General features: G+C 41.6%; 1 protein-coding gene across 5 annotated transcripts; it reads right to left on the reverse strand.

The window, feature by feature from the left end:
* Positions 1-79: 79 nt before the first annotated feature.
* TMEM71 (transmembrane protein 71) lies at positions 80-24,026 on the reverse strand. 5 transcript variants are annotated; one of them, XM_030553849.1, is made up of 9 exons: positions 23,784-24,026; positions 20,755-20,839; positions 19,455-19,515; positions 17,387-17,599; positions 13,287-13,459; positions 11,526-11,627; positions 9,794-9,869; positions 7,420-7,481; positions 80-3,759 (listed from the first exon to the last, which is right to left on the reverse strand). In XM_030553849.1, coding segments are annotated over exons 1-9 (792 nt in total). In that variant the 5' UTR covers positions 23,802-24,026; the 3' UTR covers positions 80-3,757. The 5 variants fall into 5 exon arrangements, with proteins under 5 accessions (XP_030409709.1, XP_030409707.1, XP_030409708.1 ...); XM_030553847.1 differs by having other exon boundaries at positions 11,526-11,711; XM_030553848.1 differs by lacking the exon at positions 20,755-20,839 and having other exon boundaries at positions 11,526-11,711.
* Positions 24,027-24,157: the final 131 nt, after the last annotated feature.

Consider the following 24,157-nt stretch of genomic DNA (forward strand, 5'->3'; position numbering starts at 1 on the left):
ATAAATTCACAATATCATTTTAATGTATTAAAAGTTTATTTGTTAAAACAAATGATACAATGCAACATAAAGTGTCTACTGCAGCATGACAAAATAAGCTTTATACCATTAATGTTACTCTTCATTAGAAATATTTTGAATATACCGTATATTGGGTTCCATTATGAGACTGTTCATCTGAGTAAGAACTGCAAGATCGAGCCCTATAGCATTTGATGTGGCTCTGCAATTCTCAGTTGCAGAAAAACTATGGGTCAGAACCTTAGGTGGTGGCCATCTGTGGGTTTATGCCAATGTATGATATGCACCTCTCTCTTTTCATCAAATCTCTATAAGACTTATAATTACTGTTTAACATTTCTACTGTGGTAGCTCCTAAAGGCCTCAACCAAATTAGGCTCCCTTGTGCTAGCTACTGTCCAAATACAGAATGAATAACATTCCCTGCCCCAGAAAGCTTACAATCTAAACAACAAGATATAACAAGCACTCTGAGGTGACAAATGTGTGCAATTCTTAGCAAGATTCTTTATTAATACCCTCACAACTAATAACTGTTCTCGATTTACATTCTAATATATAAGCATATTATAAAATAAAGGTATAGGACAAGTGAAGGGCCAGATCCCATAGAACCGGGCCCAAAGTCTGTACCTATTTGATGTACTGGTACTCTTTTTTACCACACCCTTCAGTTCTGAGGGCTACTGCTATTGTTAGGATAGTTCCACAGGTGTATAGGGTGCTCCACAGATGGATAATAACGGATGTGTCCCTGTTCCAAACAGTTTACAATCTAAGGGCTCCTACAAACACTGCTGGGCATAATGCTTGCTACCATTGAGAACCCAGCCTCCTCACTAGGATAAGCAATATATCTGGTACCAAGTGTTTGCAGGATTGGGCATGAAATTCGATTTTACACAGTAAGGAATGACCAAACAAAAGATCAGGGCATGGTGAATAAGGATTATAATAGCAAAAGGTGATACATTTATTGTTACATGTGCATCTTGAAAATTCCTCAGTGGATTTATATTTTAATTAATTTAATACATTAAAATTGAACAAGAGCTCAATTACTGAAAGTAGAGACTTTAGAATACAGTAGCCCTCTCATAGTACACAAATGTCACACTAACTAGCAGTCAACAAGTTTGTACTTCACTAGAAATACTGTTTAAAATACTCTGAGCCTGATTCTCCAATTAATAGAAGCTGCAGATGGCTCAGCACTTCAAAAGTCAATCTACTTTTACTTAGGAGCCTAAATATGGATTTAGGCACCCATGTTACAAAATGTTGGCTTTACTCTTTCATCAACCTTGATTAACTGTGACCCAGTGTTTCATTTCAGCGAGGCAATAAAAAGTTTGATTCTATTTTCATCATGAATTCCTAGGAATTATTTTAAAAATAGAGAATTTTCTCCTCATTGAGATAAAAAGTATATTTAAAAGGAGGCCCACTATAACTAGCACAGCATAAGTAACAAAATATATATAAATACCACCCAGGTAATCTGTCACTCTAGACTTAAAGTGAATAAAGAAGCTGAATTATGTAATATTCACAGAATTATTCAAGCTTATCATCTGTATTACAAGAAAAATATGGAGGTGTGTGGCACCTCTCAATTTTTTATTATTTACTATCATTGTATTATTATTATTAATAATAATATTATTAATATGTGAAGCAATTTTCCTTTACTTCAGGATTCTCTGCCTGAAGTACACCCTGGTGTCTTTATTTAAACTACAAATACTGGACTGTTAGTTTCTCACCTGGTCTATTTTTATCAGGGAAATATTTAACATATTCAGCAACAGTATTTTAATATCCAAAATAGATAACGCGGCTGTTTTCCCTGCTTGAGCTTTTGGTGCTGAGTCTTACATTCAAAATATAACCAGAATGATATTTACCCCTTGAAAGGTTGGCATGTTCATTTTAAATAACTGCCACTATGTTTTCCTTCATTTCCCCACATCTCCAGGGATTCATTCTCACAAACACAAGTGTATCCTGTTTGAGGATGGCCATAAAGGTGAGTAACTATAAAAATATAGGCAGCTGAACTGTGATTTATCATTTCCTTTTTTCCTTCATCAGAACCTTCAATTTTTTAAAATTAATTTTTACAAAAGTTTACAGATACTTCTGTTATGCCTGCCAGCCTGTTCGCATCCCACCTGTGGAGTTGGCCTTTCCACAGGCAGCATTACCTGTCAGATTTAGTAACTGTGGTTCCACTGGTGCCAGTTTTAGCACAATGGGGGATAAGCAGACCAAAAGCAGCGATGGCAGAAAGATTTTGTAGACAATACTACGCGATCACATGTTCATCATTTTATAGTGCGGGGAAATGAAATTTTACACTGTGTTAGCTAAACTGGCATACTTGGTAGGTATAACAAATTAGTTATGAGATAGCGTAGTCACAGAACAGTGATCACTGGGCACTCAAGGGGATTAATGTTTAGCATTGTCTCTTAAATCCAATATCAGAAAAATAAGGTTCAATGCTTTAAAAATAAAGGTCATGGACTCTTTATTTGTTAAGTTAACCATATGATTCTGGCATCTCCAGCTGCTCTTCCAACCCTCTGACTCCTGACTTTTCTGAAGGTAGCACTTCTGGTCTCTAACAGGAAGCACTATTCTGGCACAATTAATTTCCATTCTCTCTTTTCTTGTGTTTCTAACACTCATTCTTCTGTCTTCAAAATCACTGGGAAAGAACCCAGAATAGAAATTAAGGCCAAAAGGCTGTGGCAAGGATGAGACAATGAAGGCCCTGAAGAGTTTTAAGTAGATTGTCCAATTCACCACTATCCAGAACCATTCTCAGCTTTTAAACAGTTTGACAACAGGTTATTTCAAGACTGTAATGCATGTTCTATGGCCAGAGCAGCAACATTAGTGAAAACGGTTTAGACATCAACAAAAGATGGATTTGTAGGGCTAGCTAGACATTTTGTTCCACTATCGTAGTCTCCAAGGCCCCAAATCCTGCAAGTTACAAAGCTTGGGTGACCCCTGTGTCTATGCAGAGACCCACTGGTACCACAGAAGAATCTCAAAGGGCTTTGTAAGCTATTAGGGCCCAAATCTTCAGCTGGTGTAAATTAGTGTAACTCTTTTCATTCACTGGAGCCACACTAATGTACAGCAGCTCAGGGACCTGGCCCTGCATCTCTTTGTCTAAATCCGGCACACTGAAATGCAACCACCTCTGGGCTGAGACACAGCAATTGTTTAACAGCCCAAACGATTCAGTAGTTAGGGCAGAAATGAAGAATACTTTATTCAAATGAAACCAGAAGGGAGGTTTAGATGGAATTAGTTATACTGAAATCTGATGAGGATACCAGGGCTAACACCCAATTCTAGTGAAAAGCTCCATGGGATCTTTTCAGCACAAATGGACAATACTTTAGTTGTACAGCTCATCCTACAGATAGCAACCTCAGCAGCATATTAACACAATGCAAATTTAGAGTCAGGATTGCAGCCTATTGAATCACCCAAACATCTTCCTAAGCACCTGTTTTTTTCTTGAAGGTTTTCCATTCCAGTAATGAGCAAGTCTAACCAGGATTAGCTCATAAAATCTGACAAAGTCACAGCTGAGCTGGTGAATCCGCAGACTTCATTATCTGAATGAATGGTTCACTCTTCTCCGGAGCATTATTTTTTCTTACCTTACAATCCTTTATAGCGTTTTACTGACCGATTCAGTCTTTCAATTATTTCCTGCAAGAAAATGTCAAAATTAATGTGTACATTTTTGTATGTCCTGATTCCAACAGTTTTCATAGAGTTTAAGGCCAACAGGGACCACTAGACAATCTAGTCTGGACTCCTGCATATCACAGGCCACTAAATTTCATCCAGATATTCCTATATTGAGCCTAGTGACTTTAGGTAGACCAAAGCATTTCATTTCTCAGGAGACTAAACTGTTGTGTGCCAGTCAGAACGCAAGACAGAGTGAGGTGCTACCAATACCCGAGGTCTCTGCAATGGCAGAAAATTAATTGGGTGAGATATCCCCAGATGATCCTAGCAGACAATCCACACTCCATGTAAGAGGAAGATGAAAAAACCCCTGATATGCCTGAAAATCTAACACGAGGGGAAATTCTTTCTGAAACCCATATCTAGTGACCAGTTTTACCCTAAGCATATGAGCAAGACCAACCAATCAGGCATCTAAGAAATTTCTCGGTACTACCTCAGAATACCTGTCACCCCATTCTAGTGTCCCCTCTCCAGCTGTCACCAATCTCTGATGCTTCAAAGAAAGGTGAACCCGCCCCCGAATACATCTGGCCAATTGTGCACTGTGGGAAAAATTCCTCCCTGAACCCTACAAGTGTGTACCTGAAGCCCTGAAGCATGAGCTTAGATGATAATCATCATTTTAATGCAGAGGTACAAGTGTTTGGGGCATGCTGAGGCAATTCAGAGCTTCTTCTTCTCCCTATAGTCCATGAAGGAAGGGAATTTACATGGGGATTCGTAGTGCCTTGTGCCAATCAATATACAAAGGCAGCCTGATTCTGCCACCTTTAATTATGTTCTTTTCTCACACAAATAGCATCATTTTACTTCACAGAACTACTTGTGTGAGTAAGGTACTTTTCAACATGAGTTAGGACAGAAGAAGACATCTAATCTTCTAATTGTATGTAGCAAACTGAAAAGTCTCTTCAGAGGCCATTTGTGGTTTAAAATTATTTTCTTTCTTTGTAGCACACCGTTGTTCATGACCCAGTCACAGCAGAAGAAAAATTAGTAAGATTTCATTCTAGTTTAAGGCTCTGCTTCTCCTCTCATTTACATAGTATAATGAGTAACATATCTATCAACTAAGAAACAGTAGATCATACATGTGCATAAATTGACATAAATTGAATCAGGCCTTGATTACACTACTATCCCTAATTACATGCTTTGGTGTAGGTACATGAATGCAAACTCTAGTGTAGACAAGCAAAGACACTATTTGTACCAATGGTGATGACCATGGTGTTTCAAATAGGTAAAACCACTATGTAAATGGTGGCTTTGCTTGCCTGCAGCTACACTGTTGGCTGTAGTTGGAGCAAATACCCAGTCAAGATATTGCTGATGATGCAGGAGCCCTTAGTCCACTGGGAGAGGAGCTGCAATGCATTCCCTATACTTTTGAGGCCTACACACAACCAAAGGAGAGGAATCACAAGCCCCATTGCCAATTGCTCTAATTTTACCTCCCAGTTCATTGCTCTGCCCTCACACAGAGACCTCCAAAGAATTAATCAGGCCCTCTCACAGTCCCACCATCAGTCATGCCCTCCAAACATGCCTCCTTCAGATTCTGCTGTGGCTCCCAATCCCATTCCTCTCCTTGGGGTTGGGTTTCCCTTCTTCCTTCAGCTGCATTGCTTTCTCATTCTTCTTCTGGTGCTGGATGAAGTCCAGGAGGGGCTGGGACAGCCATTCTCTCACTCCCAGGAGAGAGGAAGCCCAGAGGGAGTCTCTTTAGTTCCCTTCTCCATCCTAATCTTATCCTAGGGAGGGGCACAGTGCTGGGTGCCAAAGAGGCCTGGCTGCAGAGCTAGTAGGGAAGGAGACAGACTATGGGCTTCAAAAGCGCTTCCAGCCCTTTAAAAGAGGGAGCAGAAGGAGCTTTGCCTGCTCCTTGTGCAGAGGAAGGAGGAAGCCTATTAGCATGTGGGTAGCCTCAAATACCTTCTTTTCCTAAGGAGGTAGGGAACAGGGAAGGACAGCCAATCAAACAGACAGCCTTGTAGGCAGATCTGACAGCCTGAAGTCTCTGGGGAAAACCCATACAGGTAGCAACCTGACTTCAGTAGAGTTACATTAGCGTCAAACTGACAGGAGAATCAGGAGAACCCTAAGGACCAGATACTGCCAACCTTACTCATGATTACTAGTAACTTGCTCCGTGAATAGTGCCAGTGGATTTATTAGGATTTTCTACTTACTCATTGTGAGGAAAAGTGATATAATCTGTCCCTACCTGTATAAAGTGTGCACAAATTACCCTTCTTAAGAAAATCTTGGCCTCTCACAATATCTACATCTACAATTTCAACACTGATCTCCAATCTTATACTCCCTTTTCACTGCTCTGCTTCCAACATACTGATCTGTGATTCCAAAAGATAAAACTTTTGCCTGACTTCTCCTGTTCCCTCAGGTTACACTGCACTCTTAAAAGCAGGCCCCTGATTGAGAAAAAGAAATATTGCCCTTTTGATCTCCCTTCTTGCCACACATTGAAATCCAGAGGCTCTCAAATACTTTTAGCCTCAGCAGCACCTATAAATAGTCTTAAATTAAGAACAGACTTCTGCTGTGTGGAAGGTCAGTGGAATTACCTTTTGTAAAGTCCAGCATATGTAGAAGTGATTGCAGGATTGGGGCCTATGTCTGAGCTGGTCTCATATAATTCAGGACTTTATTACACATTAAACTTTCCACGTACTGTACTGAGAACCATGGCCACTGACAGGGATGGCAAAAGGGGCAATTGCTATGAGGTCCGGGCAATTTAAAAGGGCCCAGGGGCCTCTGGCTGCCACTGCTGCCACAGTAGTGGTGGCCAGGAGCCCCGGGTGCTTTTACATCACTCAGGTGGACCGTAGGGCTTCTAGGCGTGCATGGGGTGGTACCGGCAGCAGCGAAGGCTGCCGGGCAGGTATGTGGAAGCCCTAGCCATGACCATTGATTGTTCTGTCCTGAGGCCCGGAATTGCTGTCGGCAGACCTGCTGAGAAGTTTCAATCGTAGACAAAACTTTGAATTAAATCAATTTGAAACAGCCACATTTAGAAATGAAGAAACAGACTTTATTCAGCTCCTCAGGCTAATTTACCACTTCCTTCTATGTCGTTCATGCTGACTCACTAAACAATGGTTTAATAGGTTAATTTTTATGTTTTCGCTACATTTACTGCTAATCATGAAAAGGCAACATTCAAACACAAAGAATATTTTCATGACCACAAAGTAGCAAGAATAGCTAAAGCCTCTTGCAATACCTACTGATCACTCATTGTCATCTTTTGACCAGAAGGTGTATTGATAGAATCTCTTCATCTAAAGCTCTTAAGTATACTGAAATACTCTTGCACCGCTTACCCTAATTTGGTAGTTTTGGAAGATGTGACAAGACTGATGAAAGATGATGTGGCAGCATCTTTGGAGCAAAAGAACAGTCAATTTTAAATGTATGATTCTGCATGTGATTAAAGGGAAAATTCTGCCCTCAGATGCACATATGTAGCTTTTATTGAACCAAGGAGAATTGTACACACACACACACATCTAAGGACACAATTTGACCCTGGAATCTAACCCAATAAAATATTGTATGTCAAGTATAAAGAAAGTTTCTACTTACAGACTAAAATTATCAGCAGCAAAAAGACCGACAAAGTGGCAAAGCGTCCTCCCAGAAAGCATCTGAAATCATAACAAATACCCCAGTTTTTAGATTGTACGATGGACAGATATTGGGTCAACACAATAAAATATGCACGCCACACATTCCAAGATCAGCCTTCAGTCAGCTACCATTCTGGTCCTTCAGCTAAGGACCCCAATATTCCCAGACGGGTGATGGGACGTGTGGACTGGGAGGAGACCAGTGTCATGGAATGTGATGGAATGTTTACCCTACACATGCCAGGAAAGGGTCAATATGAGCCTGAGAAAGGCCATGGTAGGAAGAAACCAAGGAGACCAACAGCAAGAAGTTGGACTGAGCAGATCCTGGCTGCTGGTTGTAGGGTCCTGGGCTGGAATTTAATGTAGTGGGATGCCCCAGGTTCCGCTACCATACCACTGGTATGGTAGTATGAGGCCAGAGAAGGGGACAAGGAAATCGAGAGAGGACGACAGGGCCCGGAGTCTAGGCTGAAGACCTGATACAAGGTCTTGAACATTGGTTTGTTGGACTTCGTTACCCTGAAAGGATTCCCTTCTCAAACTTTCAAATCCCCTCTCCAAATATAAGTCTTACACAGCCAAAAAAAGCATTCAGACGCTAATGGAAGTTGTAATGAATATACAGAATCTTGGGGAAATAGATGAAAGTCACTGGAGATAGAGAAATTCATGTTTTTTTTGAGAATCAGGTGAGCCATTACTATAATTTCAAACTTGATACCTGTCTGCAGCCAGGTATCTCAAAACTTCCATTATGATGCTGATCCCTTCTGCATTCACAAGTGCGTTCTTTTTTTATTTCATATGACAAGATTCTTATATACTGAATCTGGGCTAGTATGCATTAAGAAAAAAACAAAAGCCGAGGAATATGTAGTACTATGTTTTGAAATTTTCCTCTCCAGTGTAACACATGCCTGCTTGGTGTGGCACTCTGTCCCCTCTAGTGTCTAGACCAACTGGAGATTGATGAGTCTGCTATAGCCTTACTAAGAGACATGTATCTTTTAGCTCATGCAGTAGAGGCTCATGCATTAAGCTCCAGAGGTCTCAAGTTTGATCCTGGCCATCAATTACTGGAATCAATTGGCATTACAAGGGATACCAGTTTCAATGGATTTCTTCTATTCCCATCACTGACATTGAAACTAACCTTTTCCCAGTGACTCAAACTCAGAGTTCCAGACCCTTCTGAGCTCACTAGGGTATGATCCAAAGCCCAACAAAGTCAGCCTTTACAGCGATTACTTTAAAAAAAAACCCCGCAAAACAGGTTCATAATCCCAAAAGAGTGTGTATGAATAGTGCGGGGAGGCGGTCATGGGCGTCTCTCTATGTGGTCTTAAAAACAGCTAAACTCTTTTTTCTCAAACTTCCAAATAACAAAAAAGTGCTCCTAAATTATGAATAAATATGCAAAAATTCAGCCTGAGAGATAATGGCTTGACAAAACTATAAGCATCTGAAAGTGACCCATTAGAATGAAATAGCTTAGATAATCTTAACTATAAGCAGTGAGCTATGTTCCACCTATAATAAAACTAAACCATACAGATTACAGACAGCAAATTAGTACCAAAGAATGGAAAAGGAAGCAAAAGTGGATTTCCTGAAGCTCCACTTCTCTTTTGTTCAGCTTACAGAAACTTTGCTAATTAGGATATTTGGTTATGCATCAAGTCAAAGAAATAAAAATCTGTAATATGTGCAGTGAATAGCTCTCAAAGATCAGCTTTGTCTTTTGGGTTAATTGTTCTCCAAATTTTAAAATTAGATACATAAAATTACATTTCTTAATTTTATTAGAATTGATGAACGTCAAATCGAAAGGAAAAGTAACCTAACTAGATCATTTAGTTCTTAGAGGATATTTACTCATAAAGTTACTTTGAAAGACATATGTTACAACTTAATACAATTAAACTAAAAAAACAAACAAAAAAACCCCTGAAAGTGGTAGTATATCCCAACAGAATTTCGTATATAATTAATTGCATAACTCATATGTCAGACAAACTAAATTATGGTGCACAATTTGGAATATATATTTGAACATCTAATTTATGCAAGCTAAGAAAGGATGTGTGCATATAGATCCTGCATATGCACAGAGCCAGTTAGGTATCATATCTGCATCCAAACACCTAATTTGCACAAACACATCAAATATTTGCTTGCAAATGCATCTTTGCAATACTGCATGTCTAACTTTGAAAAACAGGCCCTAAATGTCATGTTTTAGTCACCAGTTGACATTATAAAAATTATATATATATATATATAACACGAATAAAGCATGATTATAATGAAGATGAAATCAAAATTACCTTGCACACACTGAAATGATTAAACACATGGACAGTATAATCATTTGATAAATGACATTTCTCACTGCATTGGATTCTAATAAAAAAGGAAACAAGTTAGGAATAATAATTCTTTTTTCTGGACATACTAGAAAACAAGTAGCTCCTTCCTTCCAGCTGCCCTCCTCTGAAACTGTGATCCTGAAATTCAGTGAAGGAAGAAGTATTTGTGATAAAAAAGATGCTTTACCAAAAACTCTACTATGATATTCACCCAGAGCTGCCCAGAGGATTCAGGGGGCCTTGGGCAAAGCAATTTTGGGGGCCCCTTCCATAAAAAAAAGTTAAAACACTATAGAATACTATATTCTCGTGGGGGCCCCTGTGGGGCCCGGGGTAAATTGCCCCACTTGCACCCCCCCCCCCCCCGGGCAGCCCTATATTCACATGGGCCAGCTCCACAGAAGTCAACGGGAGTTTTCAGTGGGGGGTTAAATCAAACCCACTAGAGGCAAACCCAATTATTCTATACTCCATATAGACAGACTATACATCTGCATTCTCTTTTTTGAAAGCTGTAAAGTCTGTCAAATTGAGTTCTAAGTGTCATATGAAAATATATTCTCCCACAAAATCTTCCTTAACTGGACAAATATTTTTGATAGTGGACATAAGGATGTACATAGAAATTGCCATGAGAAGTATTCATAAATGCAAAACAATCACCTTAACAAATTAAAACATAATTTGTTTTTTAGATTTTGCAATAATTAGAACAGTATAAATTTACAAATCTCAAACTTTGGGAATTTATTTGCTAAAGAGACCAAGAAAAGTTTAAATTCTTTTTTAAATATCCATAACTCAAAACAAATTAACAGATTTTTATTTTTAATCACAGATTTTATTTTTAAATTCTCAAAAAATATTTTTACAGTCAAAGACCAGGATGAAATTCTACTCCACTGACGTCAACTGGAGTTTTGTCATTGACTCTGGCAGAGTCAATATTTCACCCAACATACCAGAAATTTGTGGAAGATATGCTGTACTATTCAAATATAGTAAAATCTTAAAACAGGCATTAAATCTAAAGTGAAAATCTCAACATAACCATATCCAATGAGCAGTTAAGGCAGGTATATATAATATTATTAATTTATTAGTATATATTATTCTATTATATGTATTTACATGCAATATGAGAACTTATATTAGAAACTGACATATTTTTGAGTGTGCCTGAAGAATTCATAGGGAGTTGTTTCTACATTAAATTTTTATTGCAATGAAATTTAAACAGTCACAAATTTGACAATTTGACAATTTTGAAATAATTTTCATTAAGTGAGTTTCAAAAAGAACACATTTTGGGGGTATTTGAAATTCTTCACAAACATTTTTAGTTTCAGATTTTTTCATTTTTTGTCCTCCCCCAACTTGATTCTCCCAATCCTCTCCCTTACCTCCCGTTCCTCACCCCCTCCATTTCCCTGAGTTTTTTCCCCTCTTTTAATTTTAATTTTGCCACTGAATATGGAAGAACAAGAAAAAAGAGGCATACAAGAGGGGAGAAAATTAAAAAGTTTTAATTTTAGATTTAATTGGAAAAAAATGATTTTTTTTCCAAATTAAAATTGTGCAAAAATCTCCAGTTTCAAAAAAGGCCATTTTTCAATACCATGTTTTTCCACTTGAAAAATGTCAACCAGCTCTACAAATAACAAACTGAGAAGCAAAGAATATAACTCACTTGAATGATCCAAAGTCTCTTCATAGAAATACCCATCGACCATAAACTGGGAGCATGGCGAGGAATCACCGAACTGTTTTCTTGACTGAATGAACACCACATCTTTAGAAAAAGAGGATGCATCAGCTGCTGGTGTTTGCCTTTGTGACATCCAGGTTTTGCATTCAGAAGAAAATTCAGAGTCATCTGCAAGAGGCACATTTGTAACTTTCCTAGCTCATAGTAATAGAAAGGGGTGGAGAATTTGTGCTGATAGATTTTTAAGATAAGAAATAACTCAATCACAAGGATTTCTCTGAACTGTTAGTGATATGGAATTGGCAAATCCATTATATGTAGAAAAGTGCAGGGGGGAAGAAGCAAGCTAAGGACAAAACTTCATAAATTTTAACACAGTGAGGATAGAAAAAGCTCAAACTGAAAACAGCAATGGGACAAATGATCAGACTTAATACTTAAGTATCTCATCTTCACTGGCTTCCTATCCAAAGTCAGTTTCAAAAGGCCCTCCTAGGTTATAAAGATCTCCATGGATTCAAACACTGTTACTGTCTCATGTCACTGGCTCAATTTGTTCTGCAAAATTCGGTCTCTGATCTGTCTAAATCAGTGGTTTTCAAAGTTCAGGTTGCAACTCAGTACTGGGTCACAGAATGCAAGACACTGTATTGCCCCTCAGCACTCAGGGACCCTGGCAGCCGGCCACTAAAAATTAATAGTCCCTATCAGGGGTGGCTCTAGGTATTTTGCCACCCCAAGCACGGCAGGCAGGCTGCCTTCGGCAGCTTGCCTGCGGGAGGTCCCCGGTCCCGCAGATTCGGCGGCAGGCTTGCAGGAGGTCCGCCAAAGCTGCGGCAGCAGCAGACCCTCCGCAGACAGAGCATCCCCCGTGGCTTGCCGCCCCAGGCACGCGCTTGGCGTGCTGGTGCCTGGAGCAATCCCTGGTCCCTATCTGTTCTGACACTGCGCTGTGCCCCGGAAGCGACAGCAGCAGGTCCGGCTCGTAGGCAGGGGGGAGCACAGGGCTCTGCACGCTGCCTCCGCCCTGAGCACTGGCTCCGCACTCCCATTGGCCAGGAACTGGCCAAAGGGAGCTGGGCGGGGGGTGGTGCCTGCGGGCAAGAGCCATGCAGAGCCACTTGCTCACCTCTGCCTAGGAGCCAGACCTGCTGGCTGCTTCCAGGGCACAGCGCAGTCCATGGTGCCAGGACAGGCAGGAAGCCTGCCTCTACACCCCGCTGTGCCACTGACCGGGAGCTGCCAGAGGTAAGCCCGTGCCCCAACCCCTCGCCCCAATCCTCTGCCCCAGCCCTGACCCCCCTAAACCAGAAGCCTCCTCCTGCACCCAAATCCCTCATCCCTAGCCCCACCCCAGAACCTGAACCCCCAGCCCAGAGCTCTGACCCCCTCCCACACTTCAACCCCCTGCCCCAGCCCAGAGCCCCCTCCCACACCCTGAATCCCTCATTCCTGGCTCCACCCTGCAGCCCTCACCCCTGCACCTCAACCCTCTGCCCCAACCTTGATATATCTCCCACACCCACACCCCCTCATCCCCGGCTCCGTTGGGTCGCGGACGTCAACAATTTTCTTCAACTGGGTCACCAGAGAAACAGTTTGAAAACCACTGCTCTAAATGTAGATTTGAGCAGAGGCCCTCTGCAAAACCAAGGAAATTGTTATTCACCTACAGTGATCCTGTCATTAACAGACAGGCCTAACTAAATACAGAACATACTAGTGATGTTACTGTGGGCTTACCATTGCCATAGTGCTGACTGGCATCTAGTTTATTATCTCCATCATTCCAAATCTCCTCTACATGAGGAGAATCCATATTGCTAAGGACAGTGCTGTTGAGCCATGAATCCGAGGCACTGAGACTGAACAGACTAGCAAGAGAGCGACGGATTTTCTTCCTTCTCCTGAATATTCTAGAAAGGAAAGAAATAACCATGTTTTAAAGGGATGAGGCAAAATACTTTTATTTATAAAACAGTGTAACAGGGTTCACGCTGCGCCCCTGGTTATTTAGCCCCTGGGCCTCCCCCTTCTATGAGTCAGGGACACTTTAGTATGGTGCAACACCCATGCTCTTTATTCTCACCCACCACCAGTTCCCAACTATATACAGGCTTCACAACTACTTTGCCTACAACAGACTGGGAGGCTCCTACTTCCCTCTGTACTGTGCCAGATCCGGATCCAAATCCGGACCTTGACCCTTTCCCTTCCCCCCTTCTCTGGCCTCCTCCCAGCCTTTATAGCTCTGGGCTAATAAGACTGGCAGGTGTGGCCAGCTATCAGGCAGGCACAGAGCTATTCACCCATTCCCAATCCATTCCCCTTGATTGGGGGCTGGAGTGGCAGGAGCTGATTAAGAGCTTCTCAGGGTACGTCTACACTACGGGATTATTCTGATTTTACGTAAACCGGTTTTGTAAAACAGATTGTATAAAGTCGAGTGCACGCGGCCACAATAAGCACATTAATTCGGTGATGTGCGTCCATGGTCCGAGGCTAGCGTTGATTTCTGGAGCGTTGCACTGTGGGTAGCTATTCCGTAGCTATCCCATAGTTCTCACAATCCCCCCCGCCCCTTGGAATTCTAGGTTGAGATCCCAGTGCCTGATGGGGCAAAAATCATTGTCGCGGGTTCTTCTGGGTAAATGTTGTCAGTCATTCCTTCCTCCAAGAAAGCAATGGCAGACAATGATTTCGCGCCCTTTTTCCCTGGATTGCCCTGGGAGACACCATAGCACGGCAACCATGGAGCCCGTTCAGCTTTTTTTTACTGTCACCGTATATCTACTGGATGTTGCTAACAGACGGAGTACTGCAGTGCTACACAGCAGCATTCATTTGCCTTTGCATGATAGCAGAGACCGTTATCAGTCGTTCTGTACTGTCTGCTGTGCCATTGTAAATTGGCAATGAGATGACGGTTATCAGTCGTTGTGTACTGTCTGCTGCTGTCATGGGTGCCCCTGGCTGAGGTTGGCAGGGGCGCAAAGACAAAAATGGGAATGACTCCCCGAGTCAATCCCTCCTTTATGGTTTATCTAAAAATAGTCAGTCCTGCCTAGAATATGGAATAGAAGTGTACTAGAGAACCAGTGTACCAGAGAACCAGAGAGCACAGCCGCTCCATGTCAGATCCCGCAGAAATGATGAGCTGCATGCCATTCACAGGGGGTGCCCCTGCAACAACCCCACCCGTTGCTTCCCTCCTCCCCCAACCTTCCTGGGCTACCGTGGCAGTGTCCCCCACATTTTTGTGATGAAGTTATAAAGAATGCAGGAATAAGAAACAGTGACTTGTTAGTGAGATAAAATAAGGGGGAGGCAGCCTCCAGCTGCTATGATAGTCCAGGCAGTACAGAATCTTTTCTTTACACATGAAAGGGAGGGGGCTGATGGAGCTCAGCCCCCAGTTGCTATGATGAGGACGGTTACCAGCCATTCTGTACCATCTACTGGGAATGACCGGGAATCATTCCTATTTGTACCCAGGTGCTCCCGGCCGGCCTCATCTGAGGCCAGCCAGGAGCACTCACAGGCTCATGACGAGGACGGCTATCAGTCCTACTGCACTGTACCATCTGCCACTAGGGAGGAGAGGAGAGAGGATGCTACTGTTTACTGCTGCAGCACCGTGTCTACCAGCAGCATGCAGTATACATAGGGTGACATATAAAAAAGTCAAGAAATGATTTTTTCCCTTTTCTATCACGAAGGCGTAGGGGGGATAAATTGAAGAGATAGACCCTGAATCACCTTGGACAATGTGTTTGACCCTACAGGCATTGGGAGTTCAGCCAAGAATGCAAATGATTTTTGGAGACTGCGGAGACTGTGGGATAGCTGGAGTCCTCAGTACTCTCTCTCTCCCTCCATGAGCATCCATTTGATTCTTTGGCTTTCCGTTATGCCTGTCACGCAGCGCTGTGCTGTGGACTCTGTATCATAGCCTGGAGATTTTTTTAAAATGCTTTGGCATTTCGTCTTCTGTAACGGAGCTCTGATAGAACAGATTTGTCTCCCCATACAGCGATCAGATCCAGTATCTCCCGTATGGTCCATGCTGGAGCTCTTTTTGGATTTGGGACTGCATCGCCACCCATGCTGATCAGAGCTCCATGCTGGACAAACAGGAAATGAAATTCAAAAGTTCGCGGGGCTTTTCCTGTCTACCTGGCCACTGCATCAGAGTTCAGATTGCTGTCCAGAGTGGTCACAGTGGAGCACTGTGGGATACCGCCCGGAAGCCAATACCATTGATTTGCAGCCACACTAACTCTAATCCGATATGGTAATACCGATTTTAGCACTACTCCTCTCGTTGGGGAGGAGTACAGAAACCGATTTAAAGAGCCCTTTATATCGATATAAAGGGCCTCGTTGTGTGGACGGGTACAGCGTTAAATCGGTTTACTGCTGCTAAAATCGGTTTAAATGCATAGTGTAGACCAGGCCTCAGCCAGTGACCTGCCACAAACAGGAACATGGTCTAGAGGTTAGAGTACAGGCCGATGACTCAGGCATCTGGCAATCTGTTCCTTGCTCTGCCACAGGTTCACTCTTGGGCTTGTCATTAAATTTCTCAATGCCATTGTTTCCTCATCTGTAAAATGGGTTTAACGATGTTTACTTCTTTCACCAGGGTGTTCTGTGGTTTAATAGTTTCCAAACTATCCTGAGCTTCTTGGGTGAAAAAACACTAGATACTGTAACATTATAGGGCCACATTTTACCTTCCTCAGGTAACACCACTATTGAAGTCATGTGGAAGTTTTGCCTGAGTAAAGATTGCAGGACAGAACCTGTATTTTTAATTTTCTTTTTTATTCTCCGTCATGGTAATACCCTCTTGGGAGCAGGACAGTAACACATCCTTTTCTGCAGAAAGTGTCCCTCTTCCTTGGGCAAACCATTTGTTTTGCTATATTTCTAAAAACTGCAGCTTTAGGTTTACAGTTCTGCCTGGATCATATCATCCATTAACTCTCTAGAAAGGCATCCACACAGAAACAGTGTTGATTAGTTTTGAGCTTCTGATGAACATCAGAAGGAGACCCATCACAAATGTATTGGGTTATGGCCATAACAAAATGGATCAGTGACTACCCTCAATTTTTTAAATTCTGGGCCAGTGAGTGATGAAATTACAAAAATAAAAGTTGATATTTAGAATCCAGAGGAATTTCCATATCAAATAAAACATGTTTTATAGCAAATACAATTTGGAGCCTTCCATATGTAATACAGCATTAATTGGCAAACTTCCTAATGACCCACTGAAAATTACACATTTGCTATATTTTGAAAATTATGATCATTTGAAGGTGAGACAAACAAAAAAATCTTGAATTTCCTTAAGATGTTTGTTATACCTACTTTTGGATTTGCTCTTATCCTTCTTTCATGCTTGGAAGAATTGAAGTTACCTCTTTGGAACATTAAATATTTCAGCAACAGGTGAAAAGCCATGAATTTCTGGGCAGCTGTACCTCTCTTTTATATTTACTGCAGAGAGCGCCAATCACAGTAACATCTGTGTGCTTAAAACTTTTGAGATAATGTTATAAGGCATAACTCTGAAGACAAAGTGATGTTAACCACTGCAGTCTCTCTGAATTATACTACTTGGTGTGTTCCATTGCTATTAGAAAATGGAATCCAGGTATAGAAATAGACATGGAATCATAGGACCTTGAAAGGGACTTTGAGAGTCATCTAATCCAGTCCCCTGAAGTACTGAGCATTATAGTCATACCCTGACAGCCACCCAGAAATCAAGTTAAGTCCAGAGTTATAACGCCAACATCCAATATTAAGTAAAATGTGTGTGACTCACTCACCTAACTAATTTCTCCTTATAGGTAACACGTGTCTGGGTTGGGGTCAGTGTTACGTTACCATCTTCATCAGACAGAAAACTGTCTTCCGTCAAAATGTAATAGCCATTAGTAAGAAGCCGAGGACTACGGCGACATGTGAAAAGAGAGCCTGTTAAGGGGTTTATGGAACAACATTCATAGGAGGTGTCACTATCCAGAAAGGCATAAGTGTAACTGTAAAGGAAAGAAATAAAACCCTCTAAGTTAGCATATGCCTGTTTAGCACAGGAGCATAAATGTTAAAAAACGATTGAATGATAATGTTTTTAGGTATCAGAGAAGTAGCTGTATTAGTCTGGATCTGTAAAAAGCGACAGAGTCCTCTGGCACCTTATAGACTAACAGACGTATTGGAGCATAAGTTTTCGTGGGTGAATACCCACTTCGTCAGATGCATGTGGTAGAAATTTCCAGAGGCAGGTATAAATATGAAGGCAAGAATCAGTCTAGAGATGAATACCCACCCACGAAAGCTCATGCTCCAATAAGTCTGTTAGTCTATAAGGTGCCACAGGACTCTTTGCTGCTTTTACAGATCCAGACTAACACAGCTACCCCTCTGATACTAGTCTAGTTCAATCGGGAGGATGAGGCCCTCTTCTAGCAGTACACATCACTTTTCATTTTAATAGCTCCCAGAACACTTTAGAGTTGTGTAACAGGGTGGTTTGCCCTTATGGACTAGAGGTCTGGGGACAGCCAGCGCTGATTACTAAGGAGGCACACAGGAGCAAGGCTCACCTGTTTGCCCTATAAAGGGCAACAGGAAGCTTCAGAGAATGGGGGAAATGCTCAGAAAGAAACAGAGGGAAGAAGCTGCAGGAAGTGAGTCTCTGGCTGCGGTCCCTTCTCCAGCTGGGGACACTGTGAGCTGTGGCTGGGTAGGAAGCCCTGACTGGAAGAGTTGTTTTCTCATGAGAAGAAAGCAAAGAAGGCAGGCCAGGCCTAGAGTCTTCTCCAGCTGCTCAGAGAGAAAAAAGACTAGCTCTCAGGAGGAGGGGATGTTCTCAGCTTAAAACTGGAGTGGAAGATGTCTGTTTATTTGTGAACTTCTTGTGAATAAAATCAGACCCTAAGGTGGGCTGTTATTATTGGATTCATGAAAGCCTGTGTGGAGTTAATCTAAGAAGCCCCTTTAAGGGGGAAACTGAGTCAAGGGGCTACTTGTAGGGCCACCCTGAGACCACAAGGATGGAAGATGCCACTCACTCACAAGCTGTAACAAAATGGTATACAAACTATGCACAGAGATCACTTCACCCACCACTGAAATGCAGCCATCTCTGAAGTGAAATGTAGCAATTGTTGAATTACATACAACACTAGAAAAGTATTTAAGACAGAAGTGAGTAACTTTTCTCACTGGAACACAAGGGGACTGTTAGGTAGGCATAATGTATGTTCCTGATTTTGGAATTGGGCCCCAATCCTGTGAGGTGCTGAGTATTCACAACTCTGAGTGACTTCATTGGGATTTGAGGGTGCTCATCACTTTGCAGGGTCAGGCACTAATCCCGATATACATTTATTAGTATCAGTATAAGCAAGTATAGATCTTTCAGCAAACAGTCCCAGAGATAGTGGGAAACTCATTAAGTTCTTGAAGACTGGAAAGAGGTAAGTAATAGATAATTGTACAAAGATCTCTACCAGTGACAAGAGATGACAGTATTGTAATGCAAGGGCTAGGGGTGGGCATGCACCACTGCCCTCTGCTAGACAGAATTTGAAATGAACAACGGTGCCATATACCATATGCTACAGTCACTTCATGGGGATTCTACTTTAGTTCAAGTGGCTGGGGCCTGTGTATTTCAAGCAGGAGTATCTGAATTCTATCATCACTGTAGCTTTGAAGTTTCAAGTGGCCATAGATTTACAGCACGATGATATCTGTGAAATGCAATGCGGCCATGCTTTAGTGTGGTAATAGCACCCTAATCATAAATAGTTTAAATAGGAATTTTAGAAATGTTTTTCAAACACAAAGGAAAAATAAAATGAAACAAAGGATAGTTTTATTCCATACCTTGGCAAAATGTGTTCAGGGGACAGACTTGGCCTGGTCTCCTTATCAAATACTGAAGAACCTGTTGAGACAAAGACCAGATAAGGAGAAGTCCCAGCACTGGCTCACCACACAGGCATTTCAAGTGACAGCTGAACCAGCTGACTGGTTTTCACTAACCATATGCCTTGACGAAATTGAAAGAAGAAAAAAGGAGAAGAAAATTAGGAAAGGAAAAGAGACAAAAGGAAAGAAAACAGAGTGATGGCGGGTAGATAAAATGAAACCTCATATAATTTAGGCTTGTATAGCATCATTCCAAAAAAAGTAGCATGAATCAAAGCTGATTACAATCAATAAATCCAAGTTGCCAATGTACTGCACAGTTTTGTGTCTTGTGGGAAGTAAATCCAGGCACATACAAGGGAATAGGTCCAGCACTTTTAATGGCATTGTCTGATTCACATCATGAACAGCTCACTGACTGATTGATTCTACCAGCAGTGCTCAGGTTCTCCTATAACAATTATGTGGTGCCATTAAATGGTCACACCATTACTATTATAAGGTATCATGCAAGTGGACCTCTGTAGATGTGGCACAGCAGGAGCAGTTATGGCAACAATGGCAAAGATTTGAGGATAATGATTGATCACAGGACTATGGAGCCATCTAGGAAGTAGGATTTTGATGTTATGTGAAGGCTCAAATCTGCAAGGTCCTACGCTCAGTGTCATAAGGATTAGATGATTAAGTAATCTTAGTCTATGATGGGGTTTACAAACTCCTCTCTACAGCCGAGGCAGGGGAAAGGCTGGAGCAATACGGAGCCAGGAAAGCTCTGCCCATGCCCATCAGGCACTGCCAAGCATAGTATAAAAAAGTTTCAGCAGCTCAGGAGTGGGGAGGTGAGAAGAGAAGAATGAAGGGGGACATTTTGGGGAAAAAGGCAACCAGACAAGGCTCCTGTCAGCGGTGCAACCACATGGAATGGCAATTGTCAGAATATCACACAGTGTTTGTATGGAATGGTCACAAAGAGTGAGTGTTTTCCATATTTACACATTATAGATTTGTACTTTATATACATTAGTGGCTGCTGAAATATTCTCTTCTTTACAATTTTATATAAAAGCCTCTGTAAAATCTTGTCTTTTCAATCAATAAAAAAACATTACATCCAAAGAAAGAAATTCATATTCACTTTAGAAGGCAATCTCTCATGTGTAAGGACACAGTCCCTGACAGGTGGTTCTTAGATTCCAGAATAAGCCCAAAACGGCAAAATCCCATTTAAGAAAGCCCAGAGAAATGCTCATACATTTACTTGCTGCTGGTGTTGACATTAGCTGGGATATTCGATACATCTTGAAAAGGTCTGTTGCAAACTCTCTGGAGCTACATGTCTGCAAGAGATTTTAAAGGAAAATTGTATTTATTGAAAACAGAGAGCTGCAATGTATACTCAGGAATGGACATTACAGCACTAATTATGCTGTATTCCATTCTATGTGAGTCTGATCCTGCCATCCTTCCTCATTGATTTCAAGAACAAATTTGTTCCAATAGGGCCTGCAGGCCCAGGCCCTGGCCCAGGCTCAAACTCTATTTGGTCAATTGCAGTCTCTTTGCAATCTGCAACTGTGATCTCTTTCCTAATATTTAAATCCAGGATGTACAGTATAGATAGACTTACAATTGTCCTACGAGCACTACAGTTTTTACTTTATTTTCTCAATAACATGCCTTAGAATCACTGTTATGTAAAATAAAAAGCACTGAATGAGAAATAAAGTTGGCATACAATATCTTACATGTCTCTAGTGCCTTGCATGAGAGAATATCACAGTGCACTTTACAAACTGGTATACAATCTATGGTTTCTACCCTACAAATACTTAGGCCTGTGAGTAGTCTCATTAAAGTTACTCAAGTATCAGTGAGCTAGCTGTGTTAGTCTGGATCTGTAAAAAGCAACACAGAGTCCTGTGCACCTTACAGACTAACAGAGGTATTGGAGCATAAACTTTCGTGGGTGAATACCCACTTCGTCAGATGCATGTTGTTGCCGGCAGATAACTGCCTGAGGCCAAGCAACAGCGGGGGGGTCCGTCGCCTGGTGTGCCGCGCCAATAAACACACCAGGGTGGAGAAGCAAACCAAGTTTATTTGAGATCTCAAAGCGGTGCAGGGAGATTGACTCAGATCAAGCACACCTAAAACAAGCAGTCTGTTCCTTTATATCCATGAGAACTTTTCTCACTGACTAGCAATCCCCCGTTTCCCCTCCCTCCTCCTCCTTCCTCCCCCCATAGCAATTACGTAAGCGCAGGTGCATTAAGTAATCTTGGCCGCGGCAGCTCGTTAGTAAGTTTTCCTTCAGCAAGTTATCTTGTCCTTCTGCTAAAGGTGCACAGGCCTCATTATTTCTGCTTTAGACCAGTTAGAACTGTTGCAACTGATAACGGCTGTTACACCTGGCCTTTTAGGTCGATTAAAGTTCAAACATGGAGGGACTCTTGTCTGCTGAGGCCTAAAACCAGGAAGGCTCCATACTCTTGTGGCCTTCCACCCTCCCGAGTTACGTAGGGTTATGCTTTGTGACACCAACAATGTCATGCTCCAATACATCTGTTAGTCTATAAGGTGCCACAGGACACTTTGTTGTTTTTTAAAGTTACTCTGATGACTATGGTTTATATCAGGGGCAGCCTATGGCACCTGTGCTGAAGGCATCACGCAAGCTGATTTTCAGTGGCACTCACACTACTTGGGTCCTGACCACCGGTCTGGGAGGGGCTCTGCATTTTAATTTAATTTTAAATGAAGCTTCTTAAACATTTTAAAAACCTTACTTTACATACAACAAAAGTTTAGTTATATATTATAGAATTATAGAAAGAGACCTTCTAAAACTGTTAAAATGTATTACTGGCATGCGAAACCTTAAATTAGGGTGAATAAACGAAGACTTGGCACACCACGTCTGAATGGTTGCCGACCCCTGGTTTATATGTAGGGATCACATCATCCATCACTGAGAGGCAGGACAACTTCAGGGGAAACATAATAGATGTTTAACAGCATGCAGGGCCGGCACTTCCATTTAGGCGGCCTAGGCAATTGCCTAGGGCGCCAGGATTATTGGGAGGCGGCATTTTGCCAGGGGGTGCAGCAGACGGCTCCGGTTGACCTGCTGCAGTCGTGCCTGCGGAGGGTCCGCTGGTCCCGCAGTTCCAGTGGAGCTGCCGCAAATGCGGAGGGTCCGTTGCTCCCGCGGCTCTGGTGGACCTCCCTTAGGCATGACTGCGGCAGCTCCACCGGAGCCGCGGGACCAGCGCACAGGGCGGCGAAATGGCCATGCGCCTAGGGCCCTAAAAATACTACCGCTGGTCCTGACAGCATGTAGCAACACTACAGATCCGTTTAGGATAAGATGTGAGGGAGAAATGCAACTCCATATGCACATACTTTCTTCATTGTTTGCAAGATTCTGAGACAGTAATTCTGTGTAAAATCATTGCACAGAAAAACATTGCTTTGTAAATCACAAGTGCTCTTAAACTGTTCTTGAAGATGTGTATAATTGGGAGAAGTGATATCTTTTATCGGACCAACTTCTGTTTGATCTGTTTTATCAGATCAAGCTTGTCTCTCTCACCAAACAGAAGTTGGTCTAATAAAAGATATGACCTCACTCACCTTGTCTGTAAAATAAACATTGATATTATCCATCAAAATAAAAAAATCTAATTCTGCCAAGCAATTATTCATATCAATTGCCTCTTTGCAATTACTTTAAGTAATACTTAACATTAAGTAATATTTGTGACCAACAACACATTAAAACGAGGCCTGTAGTTCAACAAATACCTTTTAAACTAACACATGACAAAAGGGCAAATATGAACAACCTCACTGAAAATGAAACAAAGCTAAAGGCAAGTCAGAAACATTTTATGGCAATCATTCAAATCAAAGTTTATTGAGTCTACAACACTGCCCAGTTCTGAAATTTAAATCACTAAAAAGTAAGCATGAAAGCGTCTGTCTTTCTACTCAGAATGTATGAAACAATTTACTTTAATCACTTTCCTTGGTGATAATCAAACTGGTCCTTAAAACAATGACACCCTCAGTTGGTAACTAACCAATCCCTTGCGCATGTTACACTCTACACTGTAAATATTTACATCAATATGTACCAACACACATAATTAAAATTATTTAAGCCCAAGTATTTAACCTGTTCAGATAACAAATATTACTCTCTTATCTTTCGAAATACAATAATGTCTATTTGTTCATACACGTCACTTTTTGAAGGGTATTTTAGTTTATTCTCTTTACCGGAAGTGATGAAAGCATTCATAGAAATGTAAAGCTTCTTGAAGAGCTGACTGTAAATGAAGAAATCCAGGGCTCAGTTCTTCCTTTGTTGATCAAAGTAATAAAACATCAACATATGTAAAATCTTCCAAACCTGGAAAAGCCATTTCACTATTAACAAACGTATTCAAGAAGTTTTTCATCAAAAAGAGTCTCTGGAATGCAACTGTAGGGTGCTCCTTATGCTGCTTCCTGGAACAGAATAACTCTGAGGTCTTCGAAAAGGCAGGTCTACAAAGCCCCTTGTTTCCTTTCGAAAACAGACTGTGCAATCAGAAGCAAAGAGGCAGAATGAGGTCATTCTTCCTGTTAAGTAGCCTCACATCACAAGCATT

Source organism: Gopherus evgoodei, chromosome 2, assembly GCF_007399415.2.
Source record: "Gopherus evgoodei ecotype Sinaloan lineage chromosome 2, rGopEvg1_v1.p, whole genome shotgun sequence".
Taxonomy (NCBI): domain Eukaryota; kingdom Metazoa; phylum Chordata; order Testudines; family Testudinidae; genus Gopherus; species Gopherus evgoodei.

Coding starts and splice junctions, on each gene's coding strand:
- TMEM71 (XM_030553847.1), bottom strand. Junction 19,516..20,754: donor AACACCAGCAGCAAGTAAAT/GTATGAGCATTT, acceptor TTGTCTCAACAG/GTTCTTCAGTATTTGATAAG. Junction 11,712..13,286: donor CAGTCAGCACTATGGCAATG/GTAAGCCCACAG, acceptor TGCCTCTTGCAG/ATGACTCTGAATTTTCTTCT.